Source organism: Lepidochelys olivacea (assembly GCF_965140295.1).
Source record: "Lepidochelys olivacea isolate rLepOli2 genome assembly, chromosome: 7".
In the NCBI taxonomy this organism is placed as follows: Eukaryota; Metazoa; Chordata; order Testudines; family Cheloniidae; genus Lepidochelys; species Lepidochelys olivacea.
The window spans coordinates 43,449,410-43,466,174 of record NC_140417.1 but is presented as its reverse complement, the minus strand read 5'-3'; the positions used below and the strand labels follow the sequence as shown (position 1 = coordinate 43,466,174).

At 39.9% G+C, this 16,765-nt stretch overlaps 1 protein-coding gene across 6 annotated transcripts in view; it reads right to left on the bottom strand.

The window, feature by feature from the left end:
• The window catches only part of LOC311524115 (inter-alpha-trypsin inhibitor heavy chain H4-like), a 45,276-nt gene that overhangs the window by 14,319 nt on the left and 14,192 nt on the right, over window positions 1–16,765 (bottom strand). For 2 of the 6 annotated variants that reach the window (XM_084634901.1, XM_084634902.1), the window contains exons 9-18: window positions 16,461–16,586; window positions 13,249–13,430; window positions 11,407–11,589; window positions 10,432–10,571; window positions 9,712–9,869; window positions 9,125–9,157; window positions 7,649–7,717; window positions 1,533–1,571; window positions 995–1,021; window positions 340–384 (exon numbers count right to left, since the gene is read on the bottom strand). In XM_084634901.1, coding sequence (XP_084491027.1) covers window positions 340–384; window positions 995–1,021; window positions 1,533–1,571; window positions 7,649–7,717; window positions 9,125–9,157; window positions 9,712–9,869; window positions 10,432–10,571; window positions 11,407–11,589; window positions 13,249–13,430; window positions 16,461–16,586 — 1,002 coding nt within the window. The remainder of the gene's footprint in view (window positions 1–339; window positions 385–994; window positions 1,022–1,532; window positions 1,572–7,648; window positions 7,718–9,124; window positions 9,158–9,711; window positions 9,870–10,431; window positions 10,572–11,406; window positions 11,590–13,248; window positions 13,431–16,460; window positions 16,587–16,765) is intronic. The other 4 variants (XM_084634903.1, XM_084634905.1, XM_084634904.1 and 1 more) reach the window with 2 other exon arrangements.

The following is a 16,765-nucleotide window of genomic DNA, read 5'->3' as shown; positions in this document are numbered from 1 at the left end:
AGACCACTGTTTAGAGATGAGAAGGTAGTGCAGTGTTCATGCACGTTCCATTCTTTTAGTTTATACTGGGACCAAGACCAATATTTTCAGTTATTGCCAATTGTTATGGTGGGTTTTTTGTGATTTGGATTCCTCCTCACTAGGAACTAGACTGAGTAACCAGCAAATAAGTACACATAAAAACAGAACAGTTACCAGATGGTGGTAATTTTTGGTCACTGCCAAGTTGGGATAGATTAGTTCAATGACTAGAAATAAGAGATCGCCCACTGTTTTATCAATTCAGAGTCATCCACACCCCCCCAAAATTCACAGTTTAAATTAATTCTTATAACTTACTGTCCGGTGATTGTTCGGTCATGTCTAACAGTATAGCTCTTTGACCTAATATTTTGAAAGAAGAGACCAAAATTTAGAATATTTTTTTAAAATTGGAATTAGTATTATTAAGCAAATAGTTTTTCAATTTTCTGTTTATGGCATATTGCCCACATTTCCCTCCCTCTCCATCCTGTAGTTGTGGGTCTGACCTATATTATAGAGAGGATTTCTCAGGAAGAAGAGATGTATACTTTCCCCACTCCAGCCCATGGGGCAGCACTGGGTCTGCACCATGGCTGCAGCTGCAGCTCTTGCTCTTGCTCCCTCCCCACATGGGGAAATGGCTAGTGGATTCACTGACCATCCATGCAGCCCCTTTACAGTGGCCTTGAACCATGACCCCACTCCATGCACAGCAAAACTGCACCAGATCCACTGAGCTGTGGATCTGAGGACAAAATATGCCACTAAGAAAAGTTAGAAATTATCACTGAAAAACAAATAACCAGGTCCACTATGATTAAAGATCATGAACTGTAATTGTGTCCTCAAATAATCATCTATAAAACATGTCAGTGCAAAGTCATTGGGAAAGGATGATGTTGTGTGGGAATCCTGCTCCACATGTCTCCAGGGTAAAGAAGCAAAGTAACAACAAAACAAAGTAACTTACCAGTTTTCGGTACTCTTTGACTGTAATCTAAAACATGAGGATTTTAGAACAAGATTCAGTGACCACCCAATGCAAAATATTATGAATGAAGCAGTTTCTATGAGAAAAATCTCTCCCATCCTTGCGTGTGTACATACTTTAATTGTAAAGTACCCTTTCCTCCAAACGTTCAGATGGCCCCCTGAATGCACTTCTGGCTTTGGGGGCCTGATCTTACAAAGCCTCCTGCATAGATCTGAATTCCCTGCACCCTAATAGGCCACAGTGAAAGTTGAGGGTATTCAGCCCCTTGCAGGATGCAGAACAATGATGCAATTTCTGGTTGTATGGAGCTAAATGCACTCTAGTTCCCACTCGTTTTCTGTATCAATGTCTTTTTCTGGCTTGAATTGCTGTGGCTGTGGGGTCACTCAGCTACTTCAGTGCCTCTGTGATTTAGAGCTACTTGAATGTCTTGCTGCTTACATAGTAGTAATTTCAGTTCTTGATTTTTAAATTACATTAAAAATGATGAACTTGAAGCTGTAAGTTCACTTACCCCTGGCTAGAGAAACACCAAAATATCCATCACTTCTTACTGGAGAGGAAAAGTTCAATAATGTAAAAGAATTCTGCATTCTTTCTCATCAGTTTTAGAACCAGAACTCAAGGTGGGTGTGGGATTTTTTTTTATTCCCAAATGAAAATCCTTGTGCATTATACAAGAGCAGGGTTAAGGCTGCTGTGGGAATTTAACTCTATATTTCTTAACGTATGTGATTAAACCCTAAAAGAAATCTTCCATTAATATAATTTTTGTATATAGCTTACATTTATTTTCTTTGGACAGCTAGGTGACTTGAGGAGCTAGGGCTGATCCAAAGAAATAGCAGTGTTCCAGTCATTGATAACACATTTTGGTCCCTAGTGTAACCCACTCGCAGGTTGGAAGGTTGAGAAGTTTGGTTTTGGTAACAATTCCATGGTTAAAGGTGCATTGTAATTATACACACAGTATATCGGTCTGTCTTTCTTATTTATTTTTTAGCTGGCTTGTGTGGATGCACCATTGCCCTCTGTTGTCTGGGATCACTACTACTTAACTTGTGTGGTAGGCCCTGTATAGCCATCACTTACATGAGAATCTCCAACAGCTGAAGTGGCAGGGAACCTGTGCTTTTGGGGCTGGAAGATCTGAATTCTGTCTCAGCTGCCATGAGTTCTGAATGACTCTGGCATGCAGCAGAGTGACAACAGTAAAGTCCTAAGTGTACATGGATTTACTTCTGATCCAAATATTCTCCTTTTACTGTTTAAATAGTTTTCAGAATGAAGGAGTTGCCATCCCAAATTAGTTCAGTAGACCATGTAGTCCAATATCTGTTCTCCAATTGTGATCAGTACCAGGTGCTTTAGAGGATGGCATGAAAGCTCCAGAGTAGGTAACTATGCACCAACATATATATGCATGGGGGAAGTTTTTCCTAACTCCAGACACCTAATGTCTATATGTCCCTTATGTATTTTAATCCTATCACATGTAGCTACTAGAGTTCTCCTTATCCATATAATGTCTAATTCTTTAAATTTTTTTTTTCAAAACTCTGGGTTTCAATTATACCTTGTGGCAACAATGCATAATTGATATGCCATGTACTGTCTTTTCAAGTTCCATGTACAACCAAATCCAGAGCTGTGGATGGGTCCTATGTATTTCCCCAGTTACATCTGTCAAAAATAGGTATCCAGAGTGATGTTATATCTCGCTTTGTAGACAAGTCTGGTATTCATATAGCAGATGAAATCTATTCCCTGTGTGGGCTAAACTATGTCTAAAACCTTGAATTGTGTTTATTACTGGTGTTTATTTTCTTCATCTTACTAGTAAGGCTTTATTGATTTTATTTTCAGAGGTTTTAAATTTTAGTAATTTTTAAAAGTAGGAAAATTACTTTAAAATACTATTTTGTCCTAAAAATATATGCCTGTAGATCATATTCTATTAGTAAATTAGTATCAAATAAACATCCACAATCATCATCATAAACATGAGACTGAAATGTGCTTTAAGCCTGATGTTGATTTAAAACTTTATATGATTATTTTAAACAAACAGATAATTAAGAGGTGAGAATAATAATAGAATAAGGGTCCAGGCCTCCATCTGTCAGTAACTGGAGAAAGAGAATACCATGTCTGAATTACATTTCAAGCTAGCATCATGCTTCTTATTGGTATCATTTTAAAAACGAGATATTTCTTACTACTGTTGCTCTCTTCTTCTCCTCCTCCTGGAAAATACACTACATTTTTTACTGACATCTGCTGAGGTCTCATGTGTCTCTATTTGCACTTGTCACTGCAAAATATAGGGCTGATTATGTGCCCACTCATCCCTAGTTAAGTGCAGAAAAGTTGAAGAAATGAAGGGAAGCCTCATCTCTTAGAAGTGGAGAAAGCACTATTAAATAACACTGTAGGAAACCACTCTGCAGTGAAACTAAATGGGTGACACTCTGTATCTCAGGGGAATACCCTGCATCGCCATGTTCATCCTTATAATATGATTGTGTGGTAACCAATGCAAAGTTTGTCGTCATGTCAGGTGTCTTTGGGAGGCTCATGAAGTACTGAGCATTGTTATTATAGTAATGTTATAGGTTGTAATTTCATGTCTATAGTTATGAGGCTGAAAATGTGTCCTCATGGCTTAAAACAAGCCCAGGCAAAACTCTCCAGGAACAGAGGGGCAGTTCACACCTCATCAGGGCATGTATGGGACAAACCCAGCCCAGTCTCACAGGAACAAAAGACAGTGACATAAGCAGCAACAAAAGATCTGTTGGACTCTTGAGTGAGTCACTCCCCTTCCCCTGGTCACTCAGGACTACGATGAGGTAATGCTCACCTGACCCTGAAGTGGGAGTGCGGGGGTGGGGAGCAAAGCCAAGAGGGAAGAAAAGAACATGATAAAAGGAAGAGACGTTTGCCATGCTGGCTGTCTTCCATCTCCACCTACAGACATCACCACCAAGCGACTGAAGCGCTGATCAAAGGGGAGAGTTTGGCTGAAGGGCAACCAGCCAGTCTATGGTGAGAAGCATCTAAGTTTGTAAGGGCACTGAAAGTGTTAATATGAGCTTAAAATGCATTTTGCTTTTATTTCATTTGACCAAATCCAACTTCCTGTGCTTTGACTTATAATCACTTAAATCTATCTTTGTAGTTAATAAATTTGTTTGTTTATTCTGCCTGAAGTAGTGTATTTGGTTTGAAGCATGTCAGAGACTCCCCTTGGGATAACAAGCCTGGTACATATCAATTTCTTTGTTAAATTGACAAACTCATATAAGCTTGCACCATCCAGCGAGCATAACTGGACATTGCAAGATGGAGGCTCCCAGGTTTGTATCTGGGACTGGAGATATTGGCAAGTGTCATTTGATTGCACAATCCAAGGAGCAGCTTATATGCCAGAGGCTGCGCATGAACAGCCCAGGAGTGGGGGTTCTCACAGCAGAGCAGAGTAAGACTGTCTCCCAGAGTCAAGGATTGGAGTGATCTAGCAGATCACTGGTCTAGATAACACCAGGGGAACATCACAGTGGTCTGTAGGTTTTTCCATCACTTACTTCTGTGGTGCTATGATTTTTGGGTATGAAAAAACCAACCAAAAAACGAAGGCATGATTTTGCATGACTAGTACTGCTTGTGTTGGATCATATTAAAGAAGTTCTGTATTAAAATCACAAATGAGTTTGATTCCCCAGAGTTTAAATTCCAGGGTATTACTAATTAAGAGGTCTCTTGGTTTTTGGTTCTGTTTCTCTCCCTCTCTGTGTGAAACTTGCAAGCTGCTAATTGTGTTAGTACATTCTAAGACAGAGTCTGTTCTCAAAGTAATTCACAGAGAGAGACTCAAAGCAATACTCTAACAACAGAAACAGCACCCAGAGACTCCCCGCCCTTTTGTTGTATTAACAATTGTGATTAAAATAGAGATAGAGGATGTATGTGGATGGATGCTTGGTGTGGATAATAACTGAATGATCAGGGAGGTGCCAGCCTAAGAATCCAGTGTCCATCGGCTGAAGAAGGCGTCAATTGGAAATAACCAGAGGACCCCCCCCCCCCCCCGGAGGGCAGACTGGAATCCACCCAACAGCCTCAAGGATGGGAGAACCAAAGAACAAGATAACATCTTGGAGTCGTCAGGAATGTGCTATCTGCTGATTGATTCAGCAACAGCATGATGAAGCAATTCCCCTAGACTGGCATAGGAAGAAATTCCTATAAAAATAGACTCTAAAAAGTGAGAACTTTGGGGTCTGATTCTGCAAACCAACTTCCAGGAGCATCAGATGAGCATCTGACAAGGCCCTGCTCCCTCCTCATGTCCAGGCCACCTGGACAGTGGCTTGGCATGAGCAACTCTAAGGCTGGTAACTATGATAACAACCTTGCAGAACCTGTGTGTGTGTGTGTGTTTGTATGAATGAATGTGTGACTAAATATGAGATTGAATGGAATGTTATAGCTATAACTAACTAACTGCTTACTATGATTCTTTCTGTATTCACAATAAATGTGGTATTTTGCCTTTTTCCCTTTAATAAGATCCTGCTGGTTTTTATTTTATTGGTACAACACTTGTTCAATAGGCCCAAAAGTGAAATAACAAGGGTGCTGCAAATCAGAATAGAGGTACATTGATTGAGCTGTGCAGGCAGACTAGGAATGCTATAAGCCAGGAAGGGGACATATTAAGAAAGAAAAGTTGGGGGAACGTTTACAATGTGCCTATTAGACTGTCACAAGCTGACTGGCTAAATTGTAAAATGGCGTTCCATAACAAGAGGTGGTAATATGATTTAAAAATAAGATTTAACAACAATTGAAAATAAATCCTAAACAAGCCAAAAGAAACATGAGTAATGTTTCCCTCATTTACTGCAGGATAATCAAGTTCTTTATGATCAATTTTTGAGATTGTCCTCAAAAAGCCATCTTTTCCCATGTTTTTACTGCAGGAACTTCCATATCAGAAGACTCATACTGCCTCAGGTTCTACTGACTGGGAAGTGCGGCACTTGTGACTTTCAGTTAGTTACAACTAGGCTAGCCAGAAGAGACGAGTGAGGGGGGATCTGATAACAGCCTTCAACTACCTCAAGTGGGGTTCCAAAGAGGATGGAACTTGGCTGTTCTCAGTGGCGGCAGATGACAGAACAAGAAGCAATGGTCTCCAGTTGCAGTCGGGGAGGTCTAGGTTGGATATAAGAAAACACTATTTCACTGGAGGGTGGTGAAGCACTGGAATGGGAGGTGGTGGAATCTCCATCCTTAGAGGCTCTCATTCCCCAGACAAGTGAAAGTTCCTATTAAGGCCACCTTCTATGGCTTGCTTCAAACCAGTATTATTTGTTCCTTGCTTTTGGCAGTAGAAATAAGTAATTTTTTAAAAAATACAAAAATTCTAATACATCCTCTCTTGTAACTGCCAAAGAAACCGTAGATGCTACAGATTATCTCTGAATTGCTTCCAGAAGATAAAATGAGTTATAGAGATTTCCTCTATTCAAAAACTAGTTAATTATAAGACTGCTCTATGCGAGAAAATATCACCATTGCAAGTTGCAATGCTGTTTGTTTCAGCTACACCAGTGAAGCAAGATGACAAACAGCATTCCGTGCAGGGTTCTCATGGTTCCCAGCACAGGTCCCAACAGCTGTCAATAAAGAAGTCACTGAAGATAGTGGAGGAGGACTGTGAGATTACACTAAATGAACCAATGCTATAGTAATGCTAGGACTTAATGGCCACATTGCAGCAGCGCAGTATAACCTGATGCAGGACATACAACGTTGGAGAGACTTGCTCTGAATAAGTATTAAGGTGCTGGCAACACTTGTGCACCATCATGGCAACTTGTGTATATGGAGAGGAGGGGACAGATTCATATACAAGTTCAAAGATTGCACAACCCCTATTCAGGGCATGTGAAAGCTGGTGCAGTCCCCAGGCAAGTTAGGGCAGCCCTGAGGACTGTCCGCCACAGTTGCACCTTTACTGTAATGGCCGTTGTGGTTTTTGCAGGCGTGCAAAATTGCCAAGGCATAGGTCTGCCCCAACCATGCCTCCTCCCTGTCCCAATATGTCCATCCCTTTGGCCCACTTCTGCCTATCTGGCACTTCAAACCAGAAGTGTCTTTGAAATGGTGATGACAGTGGAAAATTTCTCCAGTATAAACCAGCCTAGCAACACCAAAAGATCCAGGTTGCAATGTAGGGCATGACTATTAAAACAACAGATACAAGTTTCCCCAAGAATGTATAGGTCCAATTCTGCTCCCTTTGACATTAATTTTTACTTCAGTGGAAGCAGCACCAAGTTCTGTCCGTGCCCTACGTAATTTAGACCTAAAATCTTGAAGTGTATCGATTAATAGAATTAATTTTTTATGTGCTAGCAAACCCACAGTTTTCATTTTGAAACATGCGACTTTCAGAGAACTTAACTGTTTTTAATACAAATGGGCTACAATTTTAGAACAAAATATATGTCTAATTTTTCACTACAATCAGCATCACTAACTTGAGATTTCAATGTTTGAATACTTTAGGTTATTATTTAAAGAAATAAATTCTTTAGTTGGAAAAGTAAGATAACTTACACATACTCTCATCATGATGCCTTCTGTAACTTAGGACTTTCTTTTTATGGATTTTTGAGCGTTTGTTTCCTGGTGGCAGAAAATAGAGTCAAAAATCACTTAAAAAATACAGCCATTTATCACTTCAAAAGTTTTTTTAAACTCTTAATACTCATATGAGTAAAGGCTACAGGACCAGCCCTAAAAGCTTTAGAAAGAGAGACTTCCTACTTTGGGGGCTAGATTATTCTCACCATTCCCTAGGTGGAGGTTGCTGCCCTTCTATTGTTCATAATTTACATTCTACCCTATTTCAATTATACATTTCCCAGTAAATGTTTCCTCAAATAAAAACCAAAACCTCATTTTAATATATCACAGCTAATAGGACCAAATCTGAGCCTATTCATGTGTCTCTAGAAACTACCAGGGGAATACACACTTCATTTCTACTGTAGGCCAACCTCATTGCGTCCTGCAATGCTTCCTTGCATCCCTCTATTCTCCCCCTGGAAGCTCCCTGTGTGTCACCTCCTCATCCTCCTTTATTTCTGGGACTCTCTGGAATGTCCCCCTCTCTCATGCCAGGGGCTCTGTGTTCCCCTCTTGCCCCCTGGAGAGAGTCTCTTATCATCATGTCAGATTGCCAGGGTCTGCTATTTTCCTCCACATGCAAGGGTCTGCATGCACAGCCATTCCCCTTCACCGATACCCTCTAATTTCCCATTTTCTTCTTTCCACCATGCCAGGCCATCTGTGTTCTCCCCTTCCCCCCATGCCAGGTTCACCAACACCCACCCCCGACCCTGTGCCAGGGGCTCTTTTGGCCCCACCGGACTCCCCTGCAATTTCCCCCTTCCCCCACCATTATTATTTCTTTTCATTGTGTCTGGGGGATAAATCATTTAGGGTGTCAACATGTTAAACTCTATTGGGATGGTCAGAGATGAGTTAGGGTGTTGTTATGCTGGAAGATGTTAATGGGCACTATCAACCAGTTCTTTGACCAACAGACAGCTGCAGAAGTGCCTGAAATTGTGGCTCTACTAAACAGATGGACAAAGCTCCATGTGTCCCCTGTTTTCCCCCTTCTGGTTTTCCAGTTTTCCCCCATATCAATAAGTCTCAGAGTAGCAGCCGTGTTAGTCTGTAGCCACAAAAAGAAAAGGAGGACTTGTGGCACCTTAGAGACTGACAAATTTATTTGAGTATAAGCTCACGAAAGCTTATGCTCAAATAAATTTGTTAATCTCTAAGGTGCCACAAGTCCTCCTTTTCTTTTTATCAATAAGTCTGAGCTCATTCATGCCTAGAACATTCCTTGAAATTTTGAAATTGATCAGATGCAGCATTCAAAAGTTATCACTTTACAGACAGGCTAATTTTCCTGTGCCTCCCCATGTAGACAAGCGCAGAGAAACGCTATGAAGTTGAGTGGAAGGCCTCAAAATCTTGGCCAATTAAGGAAAAATTACTTGAAGAGCTGAGATCACTTACCTGAAAAGCCAGTAAATCCTGACTTCTCATTATCTAGACAGAGGAGTGATGACAGATTAGGATCATAGCTTCAACCACCAGTTGCTGATGTACTCAAATGTGTTTCAGTAAACAGGAAATTGAGGGAAACAGGAGGGGTTCATTGTCTGATTACCATGGTAAAGAATTTGTTTTAAGGGAATTGTAGATGTAGTAGACAAGAGCCCTATAAGAAGTGACATTCTTTCTAGCCTCTGCCCCTTACTTCCTAGTTTCAGTTTAATCATAGAGAGAAATGAGCAAGATTTTCTTGAAGTGGGCAGGGAAGGAATTTCAGCAATAAGCATTTGCTCAGTATTAATTCATGTAATTAACTACTTATTTACTACTTCCCCCTCCATTTAAATAGTAGCATCCATTTTCCACCTATATTGTCCTTTTTCTTCTACTTCAAAATAAAAAACTAAATGCGAGTCTGAAATTAGACTTGCATTGTGTAACCTGGTTTACATCACTGCCACCGAAAACTGGATCATGGAGATAACAGATCTGCAACTATTGATTGTATTGTTTGTAACTGAAATAGTATCATTCCAAATTGAATTTACCAGATTCAGTCGGTTTATTTGCCAGCTGGAGTTTCTGTTGATCATCAGGTTTGGTGACCACCAGGGAAGTGAGAGGTGTAACAAAGCTGTGCTTCAGAGACAGCTCCAAAGCTCGGGCCACATGCAGGTTTTTTTGCTGTTCCTCTTGAGCTGAAATACTAATGTTGGCATTCATGTCTTAAAAAAATAAAGTGAACTTTTCAGCTGACTATGAGTCAGGGGTCCTCAAACTTTCTCCAGGAGATTTTCTAGTAACTTTAAATATGAGTAATCCCATTAGGATAACTCAACTATTCATGCCTGTACAATTATGCCCATGCTCATGTGTTTGCTGTATCAGTAAACATACAAGTGGACCTTGAAAATGCATGCTTTATGGACATACCTCCATCATTTGTGGTTGGCAACACCTACACTGGATATATACTTGATTGTACTATGGAAGTTCAGTATAGTCCATATAAATAAATACTATAACATTTCACAATAATAGTCCAAAACACAGCAGCATATAACACTGTCACAAACTGCAAAGTATTGGATCATTATTATACAGTACTGAAGTATTCTTTTCACTGGGTATATTTTTAAGGCTATGTGCAGGAATATTCACACTTCCCTTTCCCATCATGTGAATAAAGAATCTATGGTTTGTTTTCATGAAGAAGTTTATAAATTCATAATACATAACATGAGGATTTTATTAGTTTATTAGCTTACGATTTTTCTAGCAGCTGTTGAATTGTTAAGTAAGCCCACAATCTCTCAATGAAATTTCCAAAAATGTACTTCTGATGTTGAAATACCTCCTCCTTTTCTCTTACATTTGCTTCGTCCTTAAAAATCAGCTTACTGGTATGCTGAGAGAGAGAGAGAGAGAGAGAGAGAGAGAGACTAACCCTCAAGAGATAATTTAAAGACAATAATATTTTTAAGTTTCAAGGCCTTACCCAGTTAAAAAAAATATATTTAAAAGTTCCAAAAGAGACCAAGCAAAAGAAATTGATGTCAGCTATAGGATACTTTTTCCCCAATGCAATTTCTTAGTGTTTGGATAGCAGGCAGCTGCTTACAATAAAACTGCTCTGCCATATTTAAAGTGCACTAGTGTTAAACTATTTAAATTCAATTATTTATAATAAATCAATCCATACTATCAGAAAGTTACATTCTGTGGAAGATGGATGTTATCTTATTCTCAATTTAGCTGCTAGAATTATCAAAAAATCTCACTCTTTACATGATTAATTAAAATATTTTAACAAGATATATGCCTCAATGGAATATAACAACTTAGATCTCAAATGCCCATGAAATAATTTGTAATCATAACTGAATAACTTTCAGAAGCTCCAGGAAGACTAAAAGAAGGAACAGCTCATAGGACATAATAGATGCTCTATTTGTGCCATATTAGTGATTACAGGATTTTATTATACTCATATCTGACATTTCTTCTTCCTTATAAATAAACCACTGTTTAGAACATGTGGTGATACTTTATGGACCGATAGGACTTCTCTCTGGTCCGTACATATCAGAAGTAGAGGTGAACATAAACTGTATACAAGATATTTTTAAAAAACTTTTATTGATGTACAGAAAAGACCATAGACATTTCAAGAATATGTCCCTTACAGTATACGTACAAGTTTCTCTTTGTGTAGAAAACTCACAGAATTTATAAGTACTTACTGACTGAGCTTGAATTTCCACTGGCAAAACGTCAAGTTCATTGTCAATTTTTCCAGCTACCACAATTTCAGAACCATCAAAAAACAGTTTGAAACTGTTCTGAGTTAATTCCAGAATGGAATTTTCTGGATAATGTATTTCAATATCCTTTAATATGGGAGTAGCCACTTCTTGATAAAAGCCCTAGAGAGAGAGAGAGACCAAATGATTGTATAACTAACTCTAAGTAAGTAACCTATCAAATATTTAAACACATCTCAAAAAGTCTGGTGTTAATTTTTCTCTTCCTACAAAAGTATATTAGAAACTTCCTTTATACTCTGCCTAGTCTATTAGTATATATGACTGGATTTACAGGGATTTGGATTTCCATGGATAGTGACACAGGGAATCTGCAAAAAGAAAAGGAGTACTTGTGGCACCTTAGAGACTAACCAATTTATTTGAGCATGAGCTTTCGTGAGTAAGCTCACGAAAATAAATTGGTTAGTCTCTAAGGTGCCACAAGTACTCCTTTTCTTTTTGCGAATACAGACTAACACGGCTGTCACTCTGAAACAGGGAATCTGGTGGATTACCTGTGGTATCACAAATTCTGTTTCACCAGTGTGCTACTTTAATTCCAGGATTTATGGGTGACTACATTTCACATTCTAATTAGTGATGAGGGGAAACTTCAATAGGTTCCAAGGTTCAGTTCAGATGGGCACACAGAAACACATATATATATATATATATCTGATTCACTTGGATCTGCATAATGGAAACTTCACAAAATAAGCCTTTTTGGCAAGGGTTAGTGAAGTTCTTTTTCTGATCAGACAAGCAATTCCACATAAGCTATATTTCTCATGGTAATTTGGTACTTCAGTATCTACCCAGAAGTATCAGAGTAACAGCCGTGTTAGTCTGTATTCGCAAAAAGAAAAGGAGTACTTGTGGCACCTTAGAGACTAACCAATTTATTTGAGCATGAGCCATCCAATGAAGTGAGCTGTAGCTCACGAAAGCTCATGCTCAAATAAATTGGTTAGTCTCTAAGGTGCCACAAGTACTCCTTTTCTTTTTACCCAGAAGTAAAAAATGCAGGCATATGGAGAGGAGAATGGATCAAACTTTTTCAAACATTCAGAAAACTTTCAGGTCAGTTTTATTGGTGAGAGTTTATAGTTGAGCTTGACCCATGTGCTTCCGTGCTGTGTATCAAATTACAGGCTGGTTGCCTAGAGCTTTGGATAGTTATCTTTTTTGTTTTAGAAACAGAAATAAATAAAACTAAAAAATCTGAACCAGGGATCAAAATTTCTACAGTATCATTTCTATTAGAGAATGAACCTTTCTGTAGCACTAAATGACAGATTTCATCCCTTCGCACAGAATTATAATTTTTCACTCATTTGCCCAGGAGAGATGGGAGAATTTCAAGATTTGGCCCCGTATGCCACAAACATTTTCACTCTCAAAACTGGCATTTCATCTGGACACAAAATTTGAGGAGAAAACTGATACCACTTTTTTCTCTCTTTGAGAGTCCACAAAGGTTTTCATTTGTGTTGGTCTCACAGTTAAGAGTTTCCTGGCATGCCTTTAATTGATTTAAATAGGCCAGAGTCACTAGTTAATATGGCACCTTGGAGACTAACAAATTTATTTGAGCATAAGCTTTCGTGAGCTACAGCTCACTTCATCGGATGCACGTAGCTCATGAAAGCTTATGCTCAAATAAATTTGTTAGTCTCTAAGGTGCCACAAGTACTCCTTTTCTTTTTGCGGATACAGACTAACATGGCTGCTCCTCTGAAACTAGTTAGTATGTTTCCTAAATTATTAACAGAACCCTACCTGGAGCTGCAAATCTGAATCAGAGTCCTCATATATACGACGAGCTATTCCTCCGTTATCGAGGGCCATCTTCTCAAGGAACTTGTAACTGACATCAAAACCAAAGCCAAGGCAATAGAGGACATACTTTCCTTTGATAGCCTTCTGTATATTTTGTTGAATTATTTCAACACCTTGAACACCTGTTATTAAAAAAATGAAAATACAGTGTGTGTGTGTGTGTGTGTGTGAGGAGAGAATATGTGTGTGTGTGTGTGTATACAGAGAGAGGGTTTTTTTAATATAGAAAGACAGCAATGGGATGTACTGAAAATTTTGCTTCAAAAACATCTTATGAAATTTACTCAAAGAAGTGTAAGCAGTGTCAGGATGAGCTCCACCCTGACATCTGGTGGTGAGGTGTGGCAAGTTGTGGAAAAGAACTTCAGGGGCCGATCTCATTTGCATAGGCACACCCACCACGCCTAGAATGAGATCATAGCTGCCCAAATGGTCACTTTGGCTGCTGTGGGATCCCCAGTGTCTCTGTTATTGGGGCAGGAAGAATAAATTGTTATTACCCTGATTATGGGAACTGTGCTTGGAACTGTACGTGGCCTTTTGTTATGATGGAGGGATTCACCATCAACTAAGTAGCACTCGCTAGGCAAGGGTCAGGGGTTCCAAAACTGTGTGAATGGAGAGAGGCTGGGGGCAAGTATTAATACTTGGTGGCATGGGCCCCTTGGTGAGGGCCTTACATGCTAATTGCACTTCCTCCTCTCTCTACTGTGGAATATCAGAGCTAATTTTGATTTCATTAGAAGTCTAGTTATAAGCTGCTGAGCTCACTTTGGGCTGACAGTGCACCAGCACTGGGGCTCCCCTACTACAAGCTGAATTCACCTAAGAGCTGAAATCACTGAGTGTTGTGTTAAGTAGTGGGGGAGCCTGAAGATATATTGTGGAGCAGTTTGCGGGACGGCTGGTGAAGCAGTTCGACGCGGAGCAGTGTGTGGATGGCAGGAGCTGCTTGTGGGCTGTGGAGCTGAGCGAAGGAGTTCGTGGGGTGGCTGGCGGAGCGGAGCGCAGCTGAGCGAAGGAGTTCGTGGGGCGGCTGGCGGAGCGGAGCGCAGCTGAGCGAAGGAGTTTGTGGGGCGGCTGGCGGAGCAGAGCGCTGCTATGGAGCTATGGGGCGGTCAGCTTCAGATCATGTAAGGTGCCTCTTACCCCTGTCCCATTTCCACCCAGGTTGGGAGGTAAAGCTCCGCAGATAAACTTTCGAACTCTGGGGCTGCCCTGACCAGGGACAGAGACTTTTGGGGCATTGGACTTTTGGGACTTTTGGGACTTTGGGTGATTTGGGGTTGCTGGACTCAAGAACCAAAGGGAAAAGGGCATGCCCCAATTTGCCTGGGGTGGGTTTTTTTTTTGCTCATGGGTTGTGTTATGAATCCTGTTGGTGGTGTTTCCCCAACATAATGCCACATTGTTTCTCTCTGTTATTAAAAGGCTTTTGCTACACTCAGACTATGTGCTTGCAAGAGGGGAAGTATTGCCTCTTGGAGGCGCCCAGCGGGGGTGGTATATATTTGTCCCAGGTCACTGGGTGGGGGCTCGAGCCGGTTTGCATTGTGTTATTGGAATGGAACCCCTAGATATTGAACCCGGCCCTTGTTGCTGCCAACTCTGACGGGCAGAAGGGTTACAGAAGTAAAACTTAAAAAAAAAAGTTGTTGAATTCTGCTTAGTTGAGGATGAAAATACCACTCTGCTTTCTCAGTTACTGGGTCTAATTCTCCAGAGAGACCTAATGCACTCATATAACACCTATTCTTCTTCTTCAGATCACTCCAGTTGCAGACAGTGTTTTACAAGATACATGGGTTAGACATGTCTCCAACCCAAGGAACTTACAAATTGTTTTGGACAGATGCAATACAAACAAAGGTGGAGGCACAGGGATGGAGGTGAAAGACATTAACAGAAATTATACATGCATACTGAGAGAAAATAAATTAGCTCGTGTGCAATCCAGATGAAAACTGTGATTTAAAAACTTCATTGGTTTTCTCCCTGCCCCCATTTAGCCACACCACTGTGGTCACTGGATTGAAGCTTTTCATTCAACACGATATTCAAAATCACAAGGGGCCAATCCTGGAACCTTCCCTCACGTGAGCAATCCCATTGATTTAGTGTCACATGGTGAGTCAGGAACAGAATTAAGGTCTTCAGACTCTCAGTCTCCTGCTTTAACTACTAGACCAGCACTATCTTAATTTACGTAGTAATATTATGGGACAAAGTTAATTTTCCCATCTTTTTAATCTTTTAATTTTGTTTTTAATTAAAAAAAAACTCATTTGGATTATGAGAGTCAGTAGACAGGCCTACCACTTATGGGTTTTGCATATATAGGGGGTCATGGGTTGACTCTATCTTGCAGTCATTGAAGAGAAGCTTCATGCAAAACTTTGAAAATCTTTGTTCAGAAACAATTCTGCTTATTTCAGGGCCTGTGATTTCAATGTTTTCTTTCCTAGTTCTAGTTGCTTAAGGAAATTAGCATGAAAACAGAATATTTTGTTTCTTAAGGACTCAGCTGAACTTGGTGCATGTTTCTCACATGTCATAATTGCTTAATTGTGTCATCAGAATTAGCTGTTTAATTACTTTCTCACATCATAATCCCCCCATCTTGTAATATCACAGTGAGTTGCTAGTTAACATCAAAATTCACAAAAGATTACAGAATAAACGGTACTATTAAAATATACAGTCAGATTTTGAGAAGTGAGGGGAAAGTGTTGTAACCTAAGCCCAAAAGGATGCACACATATACTACACAAATGCAGCACTGATGTGTGCCCATGGTTTAGCTTCAAGTATGTTGCCTTCAGGTTTCAACCATTCATAGCTAGCCTGCCTCACCTCTCACAGACTATAAATTGCACAAGGGATTGTGTTTAGATTGTGTTTCTTGTCAAAGGGTGTACGCTCAAACATGCAGACTATTGCCACCATCTCAAGTTCAGCTCTTTCCACGCTCCTTTCACGTATAGTCTGTAGAAGTAGCCTCTCTGCAGTGGACCAAGAATAAGTGAGAACTTCCACCCCACTCCTGGGCAGGAGTTTTCTAGTATACAGACCATGTATGACAACTACCAGAATGTGAACGTAAAAGATGCATAATTAGGGGAGGGGGAATTGCCTTACTGTGATTAACTTACCAACAGTGGGTTGACCATCTGTCAGCAAAATTATCATGGAAATGCTGTCTGCTTGCAATATCTCAGCATAGTTGGCCTTATCTAGTGTGTTTGCTGCAGTCAGTAGGGCATTGTTGATATCTGTTCCTACAACAGAGAAAATACACACGATTCTACATCTAAAAACAATTAAAAGAACTCAATTAGTTCACCTCAGTTTTAAAGAGGCATTTGACTGGATATAAAAAAATAAGATTAGAGGAAATTGTAAAAGGTGGCGAATTTTTAGAGACAGAGGATGATTTGAGCTTTTAAGTTACTTGGTT